Consider the following 17,047-nt stretch of genomic DNA (forward strand, 5'->3'; position numbering starts at 1 on the left):
TTTCTGTATACAGCACACACCTTGACACCAGAGGTGCCCTGCAAACTGCTATTTGAAGTTATGCTTGTACTGCATTGTGTAGCCATGATGCCATTTCCAGGCGAAGTGTCCTGCACTGAGATAGGAGGCTTGGAAGAGGGACAACCTGGGAATGGGCATTTAAATTCCCTCTTCTGTACAATGACTCTTGAAGAGTCCCCAGCAATTGACTGGTCTGTTAGTCAGCGGTCACCTCTAAATTGTGACCTGTGCGGGAACAGGGGTGTGCTCCTTCTCTGTGTCACTGCAAAGTCAAACAGGATGCTGTGATTTGGTGAGAAGTGAACCCAGCAACTGCTACTTCCCAGCTGACAAGTTTGCTTTACTAGCTTTGATGCAAGTCCAAGGGCTGGGAAAGGAGGACAGACGTCATCTATGGTGCCTGTGATGCAGAAGTGGTTCAACCAACTTGCCAATTCTGTGGCCAGGCCTGGCTTAAAGTGTGGAAAAATATGTCAGCCTGACCTGTCCTTTAGGTGGAACTCAAACACCACAGCTAATCCAAACGAGTATCTAATTCTGGTTTGATGACGTTCTTCCCCTCTGAATTTCCCCCGCAGTTTCACTTGCAGGGAGAACACGTTTGTATCCTATGATTTGTGCGGTGGGACTCTGTATCTTTAGGCAGCTGCTGTGCTCTCTTTCAGAGATACCCGCCCCTAGTTGTGGATGAAGGATTCTGCTTGCAGAGGCAGTGGAATGCTCCATGATCTCTGGACCAAAGGTATTATTTAAATAATTGGTGTTTTTTACTTGTTATTAAAAGAGGAGTTTCTATATGTTAGAGCAAAATGATCCCAGAATCATAGCGAAAGTCATGGTTCTCCTGAAGATTTAGATATAATAAAATGATGTTGCAGAGTGGGAAGGGATATAAAATGCATTGAGAAATAAAAAATTAGGAAGGCAGAGGCTTGGGTTTTCTTCATGTAATAACAAAATAATTAAACAGAAGCCCAGAATTTTTAAATGTAACTTGGAGTAAAATATTGTTATAAAAGAATGAACAATAGAAAAAGTTTTGCAATTGATTAAAACAGTGACACTTTTCTGACTGGGGAAGCACATAGGAACCACAAGTTGCCTGAGTAATGTGTGTTTTTAAAATATGTTCCTTGTTGGATAGTTATACGGTTGTATGGCTTACTATTAGGGTGGAGGGCATCATAGAATCCTCTGAACTTGCCATGTTAAGGAAATTTTCTTAATGTGTGATTTCCTTCCATTAAACTTGTGCAAATCAACCTGTATTTACAACATGGGAGAAGGCTGGTAAATGCATTTTTAGGATCATTTAATTTACAAGCCCCTGAGATAGCTTCCAAGTCAGCAGTGGAAAGTCTTTGTCACAGATGTCCTGCCTCCAGGAGGCTCACAGCACTGCTCATGGAGCTGCTTGGTGTTGCATAGGGTGGAAATTTCAGAAAAATTCCCCATGCTAGAAAAATAAAAAGAGTAATTTACTAGTTCAGTGTTTAGTTTTGTTTTGAGTTCAACATGGGGCAGGAGAGTCTTCCCATAGAATATGTGTACCTGTTGTAAGAAAACAAGCTAATTACCTGTGAGAATATGCAAGAAAAGAATATTTTGGAAAGAACTTAAGGGTAATGAAGGAACTTAGGAGTCAAAGAGCACAGATGTGACAGTGTCTTTCAAATGATAATGACTATATCCAAAACTGAAAACAGCAAAAAAGAGAGTAAATGAAAACGCAGGCAAGCGTACCTGATACAAAGCTCTTGTTTCCTCCAAGACCTTCATGCTTCGCTGTGCCTATTGGGGTTTTACATGCTGTTTTCACATGCTGGATTGGGAGGAACATGAGACAGAAAGCCAATCCCAAAATAAGTCACACCGGGCTTTCTGGCAATTGCCCTCAAAAGTAAAGGGAATGAAGTTGCCTCTTTTTCCCAAACATTGATGTCAGAGTTTTTGCCATCCAGAGGGATCTTGACATGCTTGAGAGGTGGGTCAGTGCAAACATCATGAAGTTCAACAAAGCAAAGGGCAAGGTCCTACACCTGGGTTGTGGCAATCCCAGGGACACCAATAGGTTGGGCAGAGAAGTGATTAAGAGCAGCCCTGTGGAGAAGGACTTGGGCATGATGGTTGATGAAAAACTCAACATGAGCAGGAACTGTGCACTCACAGTCCAGAAAGCCAACCCTACCCTGGGCTGTATCTAAAGCAGCATGGCCAGCAGACTGAAGGAGGTGATTCTCCCCCTCTACTCTCCTCTTCTCTTGTGAAACCCCACCTGGAGTGCTGCATACAGTTCTGGTGCCCCCAACATAAGAAGGACAAGGAACTCTAGGAGCAAGTCCAGAGGAAGGCCACTAAGTTGGTAAGAGGACTGGAGCCCCTCCCATAGCAACCTTCTGGTATCTGAAGGGGGCTGCAGGAAAGAGAGAGGGATCCTTCATCAGGAACTGTTGTGATAGGAAAAGAAGGAATGCGTACAAATTGCAAGGGGAGAAATTTAGGCTGGATATTAGGATGAAATTCTTTACTGTGAGGGTGGTGAGGCACTGGAATATGTTGCCCAGAGAAGTTGTGTCTGTCTCAACCATGGCAGTGTTCAAAGCCAGATTGGATGGGCTTGGAACAACCCGGCCCAGTGGGAGATGTTCCTGCCCATGTCAGGGGGCACTGGGACTAGGTGATCTCTGAGGTTCCTTCCAACTCCTAACATTCTATGATTTTATGAGTCAGGGCAGGAATCCCCCTGTACTGAGCCAAGTGGGAACTGCCTCATGAGTTTTCTCAGACTGGTTTGGGCCAAACCGAAGCCGTCATGAATCAGGCCTGTAAAGTGCATGTCCTCATATCGTTTCTTCTCCTTTCAGTGATTGCACTGCAGAGATAGTAAATAAAGGATTGAGTGGGACTCCTGACTGCGTACTGACATAATTTCAATTAATATACTGCTCCGTTTTCATCTCTGACATCCACACCTGATTTGTAATTGTGAGTCATGGAGACACCTTCAGGAATGGCTGAAAAAGCTCCAAAAGAGGAAAAAGGATACACCATATATGCTAGCTTTATTTAGCAAGGGAAAATGTTTACCTCTCCATGGACCGATCTCACATTATTCTGGATGTCAGAGATAATTTTAAAGCCCTGGGTCTTCAAACCACTCCCATCTCATCAGTTATCACTGGCACTGTGAAAAAGTGCCACTTCCACAGATGGATACACTCAGCCTGTGAACAGCAAAACTGCACATCCACACAGAGACCCACAATGTCTATCTTTCCTCCCTTACCCAGCCCACTTTGACTGCTGGTCAGTTCTGGGACCCAAGAATTTCAATGGCCTGCAGATATAAGAGAGAATTGAACAAAAAAATCTGTATTGAATATGCCAAAGGAATGGTGTAAGTAGCGCACAGTGATACTGTGTAATTCCCCTTCCTCTCTTCAGTCTTTTGGACACTGGCTCCAAGGATTTGCATTTGCTGGTTAAAGGCATTTTATAAAAAAGGGGAAGAAAAGCTGCTCGCAGCACTGAAGTTGTAGCGGCCCAATTAATGATTCAGCAATTCTCTATAAAGCAGCTTGCATGAAAGAAGCAGCTTGTCACACTCACACTCAGTGACAAGCAATTCCCCTCCACAGGGAAGGTGGGGGTATACCCCTCTGCAGACTCACGGGATCCTTCCTCATGCCAGCATCCCCAGCAAAACGCCTTGTCCTGGAAGATGGCAGCCGGGAAAACGTGTCAGAATTTGAACACTTCTGTCCTCACAGCTCCAAATCCAAACCATAAAGAAAGGCAAGCAGTTTTATTTGGTATTCTTGCTTGGGTTTTTTCTCTCTCACTCTCATTTTAAGTTCTGGTTTTGGTTTTTGCTTCTGTGAGACAGTCATTGCAAAACATGCCTAGCTATAGCAGTACACTCTCTCCATTTATGTCAGTAGTTGCTAAATTGCTTTAGTTTCTCCTCTTACACACCTGCATGGAATCCAAAAAAATAGAGCTATCCTTTATTTTTCACTTGACTGAAAGCCAAAATTCTTATTTATAGGATGGAAATATGACTGCTGAAAAGTAGTTTCTGTAGTTTTCAGTGGCTTAGCACAGGCACTTAGGCAGTCAGTTGTCTGGTTTAGTTCAGTGGGGCCCAGCCTGGGAGGAAAACCCCTTGATAAAAGTTTACCATGCAGTTGGGTGGCTGCAGCACAAAAAGAATGACCTCCATCTATGACAACAGATTCTGCATGAGCCCTCCCTCCCCTTCCTGCTCTTCTGCTGTGACAGGTGGATCAAAAGAAAATTATCTATATCCTCCAAGCCACGTGGACTTCTTTCTCCCCTTTCCTAAGAGAAGGCAGGATGAAGTTGGAAAAAATATTATTGTACATTACAGTACACTCACAAAACATGTCAGTGGACTGAGTGGAATTCTGTATTAAACAGGAGACCAGAGACCTGGGGTAAAGGTAAAGACCCAAGTGTACTAGCCTAAAATAAAACATAACAAAAAGTGGGAAACCATCCATCAGGAAAGTGTACTACCAGTGAGTACAGCAGACAGCATCTCACTGGTTTTAAGTATGAGAGCTGGAGAGCCTAACATCTGCTCCTGCAAAAGAGGTTTCTTTGGAGCTGTTTAAAGGAGGAGAGCAAAGGACCTTGGCAAGGGTGGTACAGAGGCTTCTTCTAAATATATGGAAAAGGCACACAAAAACCACAAAGGTGCTGCTAAATGCAAAGCAGTAAATGCAGAGCAGTCAGACGCAGGTGCCGCTCTCAGGGTGCACAGGAATGACGTTTGGCTGCTTACCAGGACTATGGACCCTTATACCACATGAACCCAAGCAGCCAGAGAGGCGTTTTGCTTATGAGAAGACATAGGGGGTTTTTTGTTGTTTTCTGAAGAGAAACTATATTTTTCTTGACCACTAACTATGTGTTGTTTAGCCTCTGCTCTTTAAATCATAAAGGACTTTCTACCTTATCCTTTGCTGTTGTTAAGGATAGGTTCCTGTCACAAAACTGAAGGTCACACACTTCATTGCTTCTGGTAGCTGACATCACTGAGCCGTCTCCTCCACCTCCTCCTTCTGCGTCACACTCTCCTCCCCCTCTACTTTCAATTCTCCATCTTCTTCCCCACACTGCCAGGCCAAGCATGCTCCCCATTCCTCTTTCCTCTGCTCTAGGCGTTTTGGGTACTTGTCTTGCCCTTTGGACCCCAGAGACTCTGTGTTCCTCCCATGGCATACACAGTTCGCAGTAATTTTGCACCACATCAACTTCTCTGTAAACCAGAGATCTGCCATGGCATGCTAGTTGTGGTTGCTAAAGGCTGGGAAACACGTAGAAGTCCTTGCACCAGTCTATGGAAAAAGGTGAGATTAACTTTCGCAATACTCTCTCTCGCTAAAACTTCTTGTTTTACCACTTCTTTGGGAGTACTGGAGTGTTTTCAACCTCTAACATATTTCTTTCTTTCCTCCTTCTTACAGTGTCATGGAGGTCTGCATGTTCTTCCTTTGTGCTATGATACTCCTCCCAGGTAAAAGGCACATTTTTAATTGTTAAAACTGTTTTGATTGTTTGTGTCCAGCTATGTGATACTTTCTCATGAGCTTCTACTAAGAAGCTCATTCATTAGTAGTAATTAATCACTTCCATTGCACAATCAAGGTCATACAGCCTATGTGACATGTATTTAAATTGTGTGCAGGGACTCTATATAGTAAGTACTTTCTCTCTTCAACTTTATATCTTTATATTGCACTTATTTTATGATGCTCTTAAGTTCTCAATTTAAATCTGTCTTTAAAATGTGTGTGCATCACCTGTGTGTATTATAGAGAAGAGCAGTACTAAACTGAAAACTGGCAGTTTGTTATGGGACAACTGGAGTTTGAGGCACCCACAGAGATCATTTTGCAGTCTGGTGCTCTGGAAGAACAGTCAAAACTTTGCACCAGGAGAGAGACTGTAAATCTTCTCCTTTTGAACACAGCAAAGATGTTTGTATCTTCTGGGACAGAGGGCTGCACTTCTTATTCCAAGAAAAGACAGACCTCCCAGACCACCACTCATAATAATGGACACATGCATGGGTGAAAGCAGGAGAAAAATCATCCCTTGTGTAGTGCAGTTCATCCTTTCTTTGCATGAAGGCATAATTGTGTTTATTGACCATTTCTGCTAACAAGATCAGCAAGAGAACAGTTAAATCTGACATTTACTCTGTCATTAAATTCTAGATTAATTACAGAACAGTTAAATCTGACATTTAATTTGTCATTAAACTTTAGATTAATTCTTCATTGACACTGAAAGTGTTCACCTGCTTCTGACCTTCTGGTTCTGCATTCCCTAGACACTCACATTTACCACACAGTGTGTACAGTTTCTTCAAAACTTTAATACTGTGTTATTTTCTTAGGAGAATTAACTCAACTTTTTAAACAGAAATTGTACAACTATCTCTTTTGTGGCAGAATCTCATTACACTCAGGATGCTGCAAACAAGAATTGTTTGTATCTTTGGCCTGCAGATAAGTCTTCTAAAATATAGATGCTCATGATCTCTGTGTGGTAGGCCTTCTAAGTAGGAAAGTAAAATATAGGAAGAAAAACAAGAAACAGTTTTATGACCTGAACTCCACAAGACTAAGTCAGTTTGAACAACTATGTGTCCTGTCATACCTAGTGGGAGAATTTGTGTCAAAATACTGGTGGTTTTATTTCCACTGTTGTTAAGTGTTGGATCTCTGAGTGCAACTTGGTGTTCTTTTGTAGCTGGTGGAAATCTTAATTTCTCTTTCTCTCTCTCTGTCTAAGGTATTGCTGCCAGTGTGCATCCGGTGAAGGCATTTCTCCATCACACCGTACACCTATCCTGCTATTTTCCAAACCCTCAGAAAATTGACATAAAGAATTTAATAATTTTTTGGCAAAAAGACACTAATAAAGTGGTACACGAAGTATATTATGGCCAAGAAAAGCATGAGAACCTTAGTCCTGAATATATAAACCGCACCAAGCTGGACATGGGCAAATGGACCTTGCAGTTGTTCAATGCAGGAGTTGAGGACGAGGGACGCTATCAGTGTATTATTATGCAAAAAGTAACTGAACAATCAACAGAGGTCATACACCAATCTGAGTGCTCACTGCACATCATTGGTAAGTAATCTCTTCCAATCGCCATTTGGTCTGTGGGATTTGCTGTGATTTTGTTCAGTCCAGAAAGATGGCTCCTGTCTCCAAGCCCCTGAAAATGTACTTGCTCTGGAGCAGAATTTCTAAAGATGGATAAGAGACTTGCCTCCTGCAAGTTTTATGGCTTTTAGGACTCTGGAAAATAAGCTTGTCTGTTTGCATCTGACAAGCTACCTTCTATCAAAAGTAGCAGTAGTTATCAACATTGGTGGCAAATTAGAATTGAAACATAGCAAGATCTCTGCAAACACCCAGCTGTTTTATGATCATATAAATCACAGGGAAAATAAAGAAAATATCAGCTCACATGGAGGAGCAGAAATTTGTATGTTCAGTTAAAGGAAGGCAGAAAATATCTCTGAAGAAAAAATGCATACATACATTGATGAGATTCAACCTGATGTTTTGCATCAAAGAATTTTCTGTAATCAGAGCAAAAGGCAGTAAGTCTTTTAACAGGGAAATGGAAGTGAAGCACCAATCTTTTCTTCACATTTTCTAATCTTTTTAGTGATACCTAATATATAATCCTAATGTTTCTCTATTTTAAACTATTCTGTTAGTAACCTTTATCCATATGCCTGTGTTCTGTCTTCCACTGTCCTAGTGCTAGTCATTAATAATAACAGCTTCTAACTTGCACTGGTGTTTTCAGGCTTCAGCATACTGCTTTAAAAGAGAACAGGCCAAGCATGACAGCAGCCAAAAACAGAGTACCAGGACAATTGACCGTATTTAGCTTTGTACTACTAGCCAGTGTTTCCTTGATCCACAGATAAAAAACCTAGATTGTTAATTTTGATTCTCCCAAGATCTACTGGAAAAGCATTTTCAGTGAAGTTTTGGAACTCAGAAACTCATAATGTGCACTCAACCTGAAGGCCCCCATTTTAAGAAGATATGTTGCATCAACTCTCAGTTAATTCAAACAGTTGAATCAGTTATCAGCTTAGCCAACATCTCAGCAACATGTTACAGATGTCTCACACTTAGGACTAAAAGTGTCCTACACCTTTTAAGGTTTAGCTTAGGAAGACTATTTTAACCATGTGCTGGTGTCTTCCTTCCAAATTACTCTGTGTTCAATAAACTCCCAAAGGAAGGAACAGTATAAAACTATATTCAAAAAAAACCCAAAAAACCCAACCCTTCAAAATAATTAGATGAAAAACACAAATATTGAAATGTACCTGTGCTTACATGCTGCTTCTTAATTAGAATCTCATATCATACATGGAGGGATTTTTGTAGTTTGGCATGTCACACTTAAAATGGGCATAAGAAAGACTGAGTGCTGTACAGGAATGACAGGGCTGTCACACAAAGCTATCTACATCAGTTGGTAGCTGAGCCCATTCAGAAATACTGCAGTACCATTGAATACAATTTAAACATATTATTTTTATGTATTACATTAGTACAATATATACATAGCATGAAGCTGTGTCAGGGGAGGTTTAGGTTGGATATCAGGAAAAGGTTCTTTACCCAGGGGGTGGGTGGTCAGGTGCTGACAGGTTCCCCAGGGAAGTGGTCACAGCACCAAGCCTGACAGAGTTCAAGAAGGGTTTGGACAACACTCTGCGGCACATGGTGTGACTCTTGGGGTGTCCTGTGCGGGGCCAGGGGTTGGACTTGATGATTTTTGTCAGTGCCTTCCAACTCAAGAGATTCTAGGATTGTATATGTAGCTTAGATGTATTTCATACAGCCACGATGACTTATATAATAACAACGGACTCAGATCCTTCTCCGGAAAAAAAGGAAAGGTTTCACAGTGGAAAACTTTGGCTCTTAAAAATGCAAGGTAGGGACCATGGGGACAAGCAGCTTAACTGGAAAATCTGCTGTTGTGGCTTGTCTACAGTGCTTCCTCTAGATAGATCAATAAGGGAAGAAGTTGAGACTAGGGAAACTGTTTCAAAATATGCACTACTCAAAGTGTTGAGACTGAAATGATGTCACAAGGCAGACTTACAGTTGCTCATTTTAAAGGGGATGTTGAAAAACTGGAAAGTGTGGAAAAAGCTCTAGTAGAGTTATCCGAAGGCTGGAAAAAACACAGTCCAACTAGAAACATTAAAACAACAATCTGATTACCTCACAACACAGAATAATGAGAAGAGTTTTGTTTCCAGAATTTGGGAACCTGAAATACATGTAAAATACTAGATATTAAAAAAAAAAAAAAATTGAAGGCTAATTAATTCATTCAGTGACAGTCAGTGTCTGGAAGGAAGTAAGGCAAATGGTCACTAAAGAAAATAGAACAGAAGCAAAGTGATTAAGCCATTGAGAAAAATATTAAAGTCTTGATGGATCTGCTGTCTCTTGAGGTATTTAATCTAATACCAAAGCTTTTTTGGAAGATGTTTTATATACAAAAGACTTCCCGAAATGTGTTTTTCTGTTAACAAACACAAAACTCATATATGTAGCCCACACCCTGCATGCAGCCAACATCACTTTCCAGTAAATTGAGGTTCCAGAAGCTATAAAAGAGAAGTGCAGGGTATATGCCACTATTTCCACTTGCTCACTGTCAGTAAAATTGAAGCCCTTAAATCACTTGGATGTTGTGGCAAATTTCATAGTCATGGATTACATTCCTGCCATTCCTATAAAATACCAAGGAGAGAATAAATACTCCAGATCAGAAGTCTGACAGCAGTCAGCTAAGCAAGTCAGACCTTGAGGAGAAAGGAAGCTTGAGCTTTCCAGAGGGACAACTTGACTAAATTTTGGGGTATAAAAAAGGGGGGCTTTTTCCATTTTGAATTCATATCCATGGACTCTCTTGGGGGGATTTAAGTGACTAAGCTAAATCCTATTCATTGTGTGCTAGGATAGAGAAAATAAAAGCAACATCATGTTTCTTCATTCATCCATATTAAGAATTCTCTAGGGCAAGGATTAGATCCTGGATCCAGCGCACTGAGTGTGTGTGCAGAAGAGTGAGACCCTCTTAAGACTCATATTTTTCTAAGAACCCTTTTTCCCTTCTCCAATATTTCTCCATATTTGCTTTAGTCGTATTGGCCCTAAAATAATGAAGCATTTTCAATTAAATCTTCAATCTATTTCTTGGGATTTGTTTCTGATTTTTTTGGGAAGTTGTCGGGGTTTTTGTTTTAGCTTGCCGTATGCCAACTTGTAGTCACTATTATTTCTACATTCTCTCTTTCTCCTTTTCCATTATAGTCAGCTATTTTTACTATGAACCTCTAACCAAACAAATCCTGGTCGAGAATATCTAGATTATTTAAGAGAGAGTATTGGTTAAAAGCGGCCATTTGTCATTCATATTTTATGTTTAAATAGTTCTTCCCAATCCTGTTTTACTATTTCTTGCCTGGAAAACTTGGCTTTTTAAAGCAACAGGTGTGTTTTTCATTGATTGTGGTAAGTACCCAAGTGACACAAAATAAAAAAACCTTATGCTATAGTCATTTCCATTAAAAAAGCTAAGCTAAGGGAACCCTACTACAAAGTGATGATGAATTATATGCTGCAAAATGTTTACTTACAATACTTAGGGATATTTCTACTTAAGACAGCACTTCACTTTGAATTTATCCCATCTGAATTCTCTCAGATGATTTCTTTCTTTACATTTCACAGTTAGAAATTTGTGGTTTTCCCCTTACCCATTCAGGAGGCCAAAGGTAGGGAGCACCGTGGTCCCTTCCCATCTTCTGCTTAAGCCCTTATCTGTAACCAGGCCAGGTTTCATTATTAATGAGTCCTAGAGAGGTGGGAGAGACAGAGGCCCGTTGTCTGGCTGGTCAGACTTGCATCCTTGAAACACCCTGAAGACAAGAATCAGCAAGTCTACATATACACCAAAAAAATGCCATAAAAATCCCTTCTTGGAATGCCCATTGTCTTCCTGAAGAAAACCATTTAGATTTGTTTCTGCCTGTAAATCTTAAATAACTGGCAGGGATTGTCACAAATGTGGTGTGGCTGGCTAATGATGCTTTGTCTTTGGTCTATTTCAGCCAACTATAGTCAACCTGAGATAGAAGAACTGCACTCCAGGGAACTAAAGCCCAACGGATACTTGAATCTTTCCTGTTCTTCCAGTGGAGGTTATCCAGAGCCCAAGGAGATGACTTGGCTGATTGCACACGAGAACATAACACACAGCACTACGGCTCACATGGATGTCTCACAGGATGCTGTGACAAAGCTGTACAACGTTACCAGCAAGCTGAATATCCCAGTTCCTACAAAGAGCCGCACTAATATCAGCTGCTTGCTTCACCTTAGGGAGAAGCTGGGGAGCCTTGTCTCTGTCCCACTAGGCATAGGTGAGTCTCCATTCTCCCATTCCCATTTCTGCATGGGTAGAAGCAGGATGTACTGCCGCACAGCTGATCACAGACAGCAGCACGGTCAAGGCAGAGAATAAACTCAAGGTAGTAGTAGAAGTTGGTTACGAGGGTTGTATGTTCTCCATCATGTTCACCACTGAACTTCCTCTCTTTTCCACATGGGGAATCTCCTTACAACAAGGAGAGGGCACAGAGAAGGAATTGCTACACAATCCAGAACACGGCCCTACTGATGCCCTCCCCAGAAGATGCTGCAGTAGCAACAAAGCAGCCTAGGAGTCTGGATCAGGCAGCAACCAGTCTCTGGAGGAGACAGCTGTTAGGAGAGGTTGTCCCTTCACAGAATCAGAGAACTGTTGAGGTTGGAAGATGTATCTGGAGATGATCTAGTTCAATCACTCTGCTCAAAGTAGGGTCAATAGGTAGCGCAGTTGAATTTTAAACGCCTCCCAGGATAAAGACTCCACAACCTCTCTCAGCAAACTGTTCCAGAGTTTGACTACCCTGATAGTAAAAAAGAGGTCTTTTGCAGGTTTAAAGTGCTTGAGCTGCTATTCTTAATCATTCCATAGAAAGAGGCAAAATGCTAAACAGAAGAGTCCCTTGGACCATATTTAATTCACAAACTTCCAAATAGACTGTGCTGAGTTTAAGCATAAAGACCATGAAACTTGGACTAGTATTAGAAGCCTTCCTGGTGGTTTTCGTAATGTTTGGCAGAATGAAGTGAACATTCCACAATGACTATTTGGGGATTTTTATTCTCTGAGACTGTGTCTTTTTTCAGACACCTCTTGCAAGAAGAAGCTGGGGACATGAGTTCCATTATGACTTTACTGCCGGATTATCTCAAGGTTCCACATGGCTGATCCTTTCTTTAAACTAAAGCAGTATTTTATTTATCTTCTGGACCAGGAAAACTTCTTTTGACATGTTTTTGTTTGTAAGCTATGGCATAAGAACATCAAAATAAAGACAATTCCCACTTTGGTCATAAGTTAATTTGCCTTGCGCATGTCTCTTTTAGACAATGCTGAAGATGGAGAGCTGTGCTTCAATTAACAGGAAAAAGAAGCCAAGAGGGAATGGTAGCATTGCAGGAAAGCCTACCAGGGTAGTATAAGCATGCACCTTACTACTGCAGATGTAGAAGAAATTTGCCACTTGTTCTGAAAAAGTTCCACAGTGCAGTTTCCTTAATACAAATTTAGCTAAAGGGTTAAGTTATCAATGTCAGATATGGCAAACTGCCTCTAATGTCTTTGCACTCTATGACTTTTAAATACAATTAAAATACAATCCAGAAATCTTCTTATATTTGTTCAGCTCTGCACATTGCTCATGAGTGTTGAAATGGCTGTATTAGCCATAATGCTGTATCCTCCTCTTCCCTCTTCAATTCTTCTCTGCTCCCTGGCTTTATGAAAATAGATACCTGACAAGCAGTGATAATGAGTAAGAAAACAGAAACTCCACATAAACATAAGCTTTGTTTGGCAATAACTGAAGCTGTATCAGCTGCTAATCCTGCCAACCAAAACCTCAAAAACACAAAAAACAGAAATAGAGGGGAAGTCCTTTGAATTCCCTGCGACTTTCACATCCCTTACAGCATTTCATTAGGCTTTGACCATCATTTCCAACACATACCAAGTAGTTACATGTTCCAGGTTTTTCAAACTTGCATGGTAGTACAGAGCAGCATTAGCACAGTAGCTGCCTTGTAGGCTCTTGTATGAATTAAATTGCTGATCCTTCACATGTTACCCAAACCTCAGAAAGAGTGCTTGGCTTTAACTGCTGTTGAAGTGACCATTAAGACCAGGTAGTTTCACTAGTTATTGGAAGTGAAAATAAAACAATGTGGATAGTGATTTACTGACACTATTAAAGCACTGTAAAAGCAAAGGACGCTGAGGGCCTTAACCTAAACTTCTAATTCATGTAACTTTGGGATAGAGTGTTTAAAGTAATTGTCACCAAATTAAATCTTTCCTGTGTGTATCTTCTCTGTTTTCTTATTCAGAGATACATGAGAAAGAAATGGAGCAAGCAAAGATAAATTTCTTTGGCCCACTTATAGCTGTGGTTGTACTGATCATTTCTGCACTTCTTCTGGGTTTTGTGATATTAAAGAAGAACAGAAATATCTTGTCTGCCAACCAGAGTAAGTTACTACTTGTCATTCAGCTCTACCATACCTCAGCTCACAGGCTTTACCCTTTGTAATCATCTCTTTACCTACTCTCCAGCTGCTGACAGAAAGTTAGGTTTCAGGTTGGACTTAAGCTAAACTTCCCAGGGCAATTTAGTTCCTGTAACAACTTAGTCCATCCTGCAGGAAGTCAAAGCATCTTTCTTCTTTCTCATCCTGGAATCCACTTCTCCCTCTTTTTTGTGCTCTGTGAGACTGCCATGGCACCAGCTTACCATCTTTTCCTGTGGTTTCATCCTTTTTTTCCAGGTTTGGGGTAGATTTGGCTCCTAAAATCATTGAACTACATTAATCCTTCTTGCCCATCACTACTTAAAAGGAAGGTGGAGCTGGGGGAGGGATGAAATGAACTTACACGAAGTGCATGGAAGGATCTCTGTCACCACAGAGTTGAACAGTCAAGACAGTGCTCCACCACAAGCTACCCACACACTGGGGTGAAAGAATCATTTTGCACTGGGAACAGATTTTGATCCTGGAATTTCATTTCTCTATTTTATTCCAAGACTAGTTCTCAGCAGTTCAGGGTTTATTCGGCACTGAATCATGCTGACATCAGAATCTATTCTTCCTTGTAGCAAGAAGGAAATGCATTTCTCAGTCAGTTCTGTTTCCCTGCATAGCCAAGGGTCCTGAGCCCTACCTTGTTCTTTTTTTCAAATTCTAAAATAACTGGATATTTACTATCAAGTCTTTTTCAGCTCCTATTTATCGCATTTCTGTAAATCACATATTCATCTATTTTAGGTGTCAGTCTAGCAGTCTAGAAGCTATCCAGCTTGAAACTGAGGCCATCAGCCAGACTGCTGACTGGGAGCCACCTCTGCACACAGCAAGGCATGAGGTCCTATGTTTTTAGAGGTTCTGCCAGAACAAGAATCCTCCCCAGATGCCCTACAGAACAACATGCAACCCTTTTGTGTGATGCCTGAAACCTACTGCCCAGTGTTCTCTGCTTTCATTTTTGGTCCAGAATGGTAGTAAATATGATGCTCTGCCTGTCTGCAGGACTACCTTTTTGTTGTATCTTTTATTATGCACTGTGACCATGTAAAATCCCGAGAGTCAATGGAGAAAGCAGAGCTGCATGGGTTACAGATTGTCTCAGAAACAGAAAGAATTAAGCCACAATCTGTGAATCATAACCATCACTGCAAACACGACCTGAGGTAGGCTATTACCCAGAGAATAATAGAATCATAGAACCATGGAATCATAGAATGACTTGGGTTGGTAGGGACCTTAAAGGTCATCGAGTTTCAAAACTCCTGCCTAACCATGAGCTATAAATGCTTTTGGCAGAGCCACTGTGGCTTTGTACCAGTAATTTTTGTAAAGTTTCACATTAGAAAGAGGAACTTCAGGGCACTTCCCCACCTTCTGGGAAAAGTCGTGCAATTCCTGTTTGGAATTTGAAACCAGAAATAATCTAAAGAAAATACTTGCTTTAAACATAATTTGTATTCATCTTAATTTTTTAAAATACCATCTAAGCTTAATATGCCCTGACAGTTAGTACCTCCACACTTTGTTCCTTTGTATTCTGACTGAGAGCTGTAATAGTTGTTCAGGTGGATGCAGGGATGGAAAATGATAGCGTGAGGTATCATTCATATGTGTTTGTATCTAACCATACAAAATTAGACCAAGCAGATAATGAAAAAATATTACATAAGTCATGTTCCTTTTTGGTTGACTATGTTCTCCCTTTCTTAATTTTACTTCAAATCTTGATGGTAGAGCAGTTCATACACTCTGGTATGTTCAGCCATAGGAAGTAGCTTCATCTTTCAGAAAAGATCCTTTGTTTCTCTCAAAATGTGTCAGTTCTCCAATCTTGAATGATCTCTGCACTTTATATTCTTCAACAGCACTGACATCTTTCAGGAGGAAGAATGCAGCAGAACTGAGACAAAATTCGTCTGAGGTCTTGATTTTGTTTGTAGATCTGACACTTTCAGAAAGAGCAGGGACATTATCATCATATTCTCAAGACAAATTTCAGCTCAGAGTTGCAGTCTAGGGACATAAATTCTCTACAGTTTCTTCTGGGTACAAATATTCTTTTCAGTTAAATGATGTTGTGAGTTGCTAGGTTTCACCTCAATTTTTACTCCGTTTTCAAGTGTGAGAGAGAAATGCATGTCCCTTTGAGTTAGCTAAACTATTTGGGAGTCATTTTATTAAGCTAGTACACTAACATTCAAAATATTTTCATTCAGATTAATATCATTCAAATGTTATTAGAAGTTAAATGTTTTAAATTTTTGTAAGAGTTTATACTTGCTAGCAAACTTATTTAATGATGGATTAAAACATACGTCTTTTTCTGTGTTGCTGTTTTTATTCTCCTTCCATTAAAGCATTGTGTTAGCGAATACCAACATTTGGTGTTCTCAGGGAGGAAACATTTCCAGAATTATTTCTTGGAAGCAAATTAATAAAAAAGGTATTGCTGCAATGACACAATGGCACAACTGGAGGTTTCATATGTTCATTCGTATATATATACATATGATATGTACATCAGCAGCTGTAACTAGTGGAAAAGGCAACATGGTGCATTAGGTTTATCCTTTGACAAGTCCCTTCCATCCTTAATTTGTTCCTAATTGGTGAAGTTGTTTGTTTTCTCCCTTGCCATCCCTCTACTTTAGGCTGCCAACCTCCTTCTATTAACTGCTCAATTTCTCTACCTCCTATATTCTTTCCCTTAAATCAAGTCAAATTCCTTCCTACAGGGAAAGATTTAAGGGGAAAAAAGCAGATGGGCTTCAGGGAAAATCTTAATTTGTCTCTATGTGTTGAAACACATTAATCCTCTGTACTAGCAGGTGTAATGAGCACAGTAGCAAGGCACAGGAAAAGACATGGCTGATGTTCTGGCATTTTTGTCCTCCATACAAATGCATTCAGATTTCCAGGCTATCTCCTCACACACTTAATTTCTGTCTTTGGCAGCTTTCAGTCAGTTAATGACTCCATCAACGTGGCAAGCAAATGAAAGAGTGTACACCCACTACGTGCCACAGCATGTAACAGCTTCACTCAAAAACACCATTCCTTTATTTTTAGGTGTAACATTATGAATTTCAGCAAATGTTAACAAAGAAATGGCAAAGATGTGTCAAAGTAGTATCCAATGACCTATCATAAAATTCTCTTATCAGGCTTAGAGTTGTGATAGATTCCTCACTGATTAAGCAGCACTGAATCACCAAAGAGTTGAGATTGGAATGGATCTAGGGAGATTGTTCAGCTCAACCCT

The 17,047-nt window shown here is 40.5% G+C and overlaps 1 protein-coding gene across 2 annotated transcripts; it reads left to right on the forward strand.

Moving 5' to 3' along the window:
* The first annotated feature begins 644 nt into the window (after window positions 1-644).
* On the forward strand, window positions 645-16,243 carry CD86 (CD86 molecule). Of its 2 annotated transcripts, none has more exons than XM_042031207.1 (6): window positions 645-763; window positions 5,514-5,563; window positions 6,847-7,191; window positions 11,229-11,540; window positions 13,591-13,731; window positions 14,527-16,243. In XM_042031207.1, the coding sequence occupies exons 2-6, from the start codon at window positions 5,518-5,520 to the stop codon at window positions 14,544-14,546; spliced, it is 864 nt and encodes a 287-aa protein (XP_041887141.1). In that variant the 5' UTR covers window positions 645-763; window positions 5,514-5,517; the 3' UTR covers window positions 14,547-16,243. The 2 variants fall into 2 exon arrangements, with proteins under 2 accessions (XP_041887141.1, XP_041887140.1); XM_042031206.1 differs by lacking the exon at window positions 645-763 and adding an exon at window positions 5,160-5,396.
* Window positions 16,244-17,047: the final 804 nt, after the last annotated feature.

Source organism: Corvus kubaryi, unplaced genomic scaffold, assembly GCF_017639235.1.
Source record: "Corvus kubaryi isolate FWS band 111438036 unplaced genomic scaffold, C.kubaryi_AGA036_p1.0 37341, whole genome shotgun sequence".
NCBI classification, from domain to species: Eukaryota; Metazoa; Chordata; class Aves; order Passeriformes; family Corvidae; genus Corvus; species Corvus kubaryi.